Source organism: Cladosporium halotolerans (assembly GCF_011745625.1).
Source record: "Cladosporium halotolerans strain TM138-S3 chromosome Unknown Sca11, whole genome shotgun sequence".
Lineage (NCBI taxonomy): Eukaryota > Fungi > Ascomycota > Dothideomycetes > Cladosporiales > Cladosporiaceae > Cladosporium > Cladosporium halotolerans.
The window spans coordinates 648,766-652,071 of record NW_027191462.1 but is presented as its reverse complement, the minus strand read 5'-3'; the positions used below and the strand labels follow the sequence as shown (position 1 = coordinate 652,071).

The 3,306-nt window shown below is 53.6% G+C and overlaps 1 protein-coding gene across 1 annotated transcript; it reads right to left on the bottom strand.

Moving 5' to 3' along the window:
* Window positions 1-407: 407 nt before the first annotated feature.
* WHR41_04468 (uncharacterized protein) lies at window positions 408-1,496 on the bottom strand (the record flags this gene model as incomplete). The annotated part of the gene is made up of 1 exon (XM_069373074.1): window positions 408-1,496. One exon carries the CDS (start codon window positions 1,494-1,496, stop codon window positions 408-410), a length of 1,089 nt encoding a protein of 362 aa, XP_069230245.1.
* Window positions 1,497-3,306: the final 1,810 nt, after the last annotated feature.

Here is a 3,306-nt window from a genome sequence, read left to right as displayed (position 1 = left end):
ACGGTTAGCGCCGCCTTAGGGTTAGTAGGAGATCAGTGTTCTCCTCCGTTGCCTTTTGGCGAGGAGATCAGTGTTCTCCTCCGTTGCCTTTTGGCGAGGAACGCTTAAAAGCTAGCTTCAAAATTTAAAGCGCTACGTTCCTAACCCTACCCCAAAAAGCGATTAAGGTAAGTTTCGAAGGGATTCTAAACTTCTTTGACGTTCACCTATCCTAATATGAGAGTGGCAGAAAATCCGTCGAAGTAGCTATAGTAGGGCATTTCCCCGCTCGCCCGGTTATGCTAGTTCATATACGTAGACGCACTTCGTAACACAGTAGAATCTGTAGTAGCGGACTACGTGATAAACACTAGGAAGACTCTAACGTACGCATACTATGGATTCCAAAGAAGCCAATGTCCGTGCCCCTAGAATACCATACAAACCCTTCCCTTCAGCTGCTTGCTCTTGTAATGCTCAAGCATATCATTGATCTCATCCACCTTATACGTCTTCTCGATATGCACCTCGCAGCCGGACTTCGCATGCAGGTTCATCATATCCTGACACTGATCCGGTGTGCAGATCAAGCGTCCCTTCACAGTCTGCTCCTTGAAGTTCAAAGCGAAAGGATCGACTTCAAAGCTTGCGCCCGAGGGCAGGCCGACGTCGACGATGATTCCGCCCTTTCGCGTGAACTGCTGGCTGAACTTGACGAGCGTAGGCTCCTCGGCATTCACGATGACGCGGTCAACGCCAGGGTTAGTGTCGTAGAACGAGCCCATGAGAGTCTCGCGGACCTTCTTGATGGCCTCGTCGCTATCAACAACGTAGCTTTGGTCCGGTTTGAACTTATCGGGTACTGCGTTGGCCAGATCGATTGCCTCCTTGCGGTTGTCGATTGCGACGACTTTGTATCCCAACGCTTTCGCATACTGGATACCTAGGTGTCCTAGTCCTCCGATACCGACCATAGCAACCCACTGGCCTGGCTTTGGATCTGCGGCAAGGATGGCTCCATACACCGTGGCGCCAGCGCAGAAAAGCGGCGCGGCTTGATCCCATGGAACTGCTTCGGGGACCTTGGTGACGACGCGCGCGTCGGCCTTCATGTATTGCGCAAAGCCACCGTTGATGGTCAGGCCCAGCATGCCAGGCAGCTTTTCGCAAAGTTGCTGCCCCTGCTTGCAGCTGTTGCACTTGTTGCAGAAGCCGTACGTGTTGATTGAGCCCACTCTGTCGCCGATTTTGATCCCCGCTTCGCCTGCTTTTGGGCCAGCTTTCACGACCACACCAGCAGGCTCGTGAGAACCGATTAGGCCTGGCTTCGCGCCGGCAGACTCGTAGACACCTTGCAATACTTGCAGATCGGTATGGCAGTAGCCGGCAGCTTTGATCTGGACGAGGATGTCGTGCGCTTTAAGATCAGAGGGGACGTCGACGTCGGCAACTTCGTAAGGTTGATTGAAGGCCTTCACGCGGGCAGCGCGCATCTTCTGGGGGATGGAATCGGACATGGTGTCGTCTGCGGCTCGGATTGCGCGAAGATTGTAAAAATCGGGTTGAAGAGATGTGCTCGACGGATTGAAGTTTTGCGACAGGAGAGTGATGGAAAGATTGAAGATCGTGCGGCGGCTTGGTCTCGGTTTTCAACGTGTCCGCAGTGGGCAGAAGGAGCCTGCTCTGTCAGTTTGTCCCGGGAAACGAACTCGCTTACCGACATGGTTGATGTAATGATGCGAGCGATATCGCGGCGTCGAACCAGGACCCTGCGGGCGACCAACGGGGCGACTCTCGTCCATCTGCCCGCCACGCCTCTACTGCCAGTATGTTTCGGGGCATGGACGACAAGGCGAGTGTACTTTGCAAAGAAAGTGACGCTGCCATGACGCTGCGATGGAAGTGTTCCACTTATGTGATGTCTACGCGGAGGAGAACAACGAGAACGAGGCGTTTGAGTCGCCCAGCCCACGTTAAACCCCGCGGGGGCAACGTTTCGCAGTGGAGTCTGCGCCGGCTTCACTTCATCGGGAAAGCCGGTCTTATCTGATCGATCTTGGGGATGCAACGGCGAATGGTTACTAGAAGCAATTGCGTATTTCGACGTATGAAGTCATTGAGCAATTGCCTTGTGCTGCAGCTGGATTCGACGAAGTCTGATTCACTAGAAAGATAGACCTGGACCAGGACGAAGAGCGGGGCAAGACAGCTAGAGCCGAGCATAAAACACCAAGCCAAGTCTTCTGGTAGGGAGTAGAAAGCGCCGCCCACGATGTTACCAAGCCTGATGGTGAAGGCGGTCCAGACTAGCCATTGCATAACGAGAGCGCTTTTCATGAGATTACTACAACACAACACCGGGATCTATAGGATATATTCTACCTCGAATGGGAGCCGGGGCGCATTCTGCAGCGTAAGTTGGAAGGTCGACTTGGCACCAACGCCGAGGCCTAGGGCGGACCTGGTAGCAAACGATTGCCACTCAAAGTACGTGAAAGCCTCCTGGATAGATGCCGTCAAGGCAACAAAGTAGGAATTCCAGATCGTGTCACGAAGAGCAAACCAGCGGTTCATAGGCTCGTTGAGCCAGCATCCGAGTCGTGCACATGCCAAATAGGGTGACACGATAATGAGACCTTCGATGTAGGTCGCATTAGAAGAACGCGAGACGCCAAGCTGTTCGTGCTAAGGGGCAACTGCACCGTTATTCCACGGCTCGTCCATTCCCCACGTAGCCGCGACGAGCGGACAGATAACATTAAGGAAGTGTAGCATAAATGGCTGGCGCCACTTGTATTACTCCCCGTGGTCTAGCACGGCAAGGTCGTATTCGTTCGGCTTGGGGATTCCGCGGACACGACTTGGATTTTAGGCGACAAGCGCATCCTTCTTCATTGCCTTGATCGTGTCCATTGTGTCGAAGTCCTAGCGAAACTTCTCAAACTGTGAAATCAAAATCAGAGCTTTTGCGCGCCTTCGTGCAAGCTATACGCTCCACTGTCACTCACCTCTTGGAGCAGCATGTACTCAGGAATACTAGCGAGTTGGTCGTGGACCTTGCCACTTATGTTCTCTACATCCGTAGCTATCATCCGACAGACATCTCGGCTCACGGCAGCACAAGAGTGCGAGCGTGACGGAAGTGGCTGCCGGCCACGTTTCTCTGCCCGATAAGCCGTGCCGAGTAGCGAACAAATCGGGAGAGCCTCTGTAGATCCGTAGGCGTGTAGGAATTTTGCCGAGCGGACAGGTGGCTTGCACAAACATAAGCGAGGGTTCGAACCTCGGAAAGGGCGGAGAACAAGCTCGGGGGCTCTTGAGCTTGTT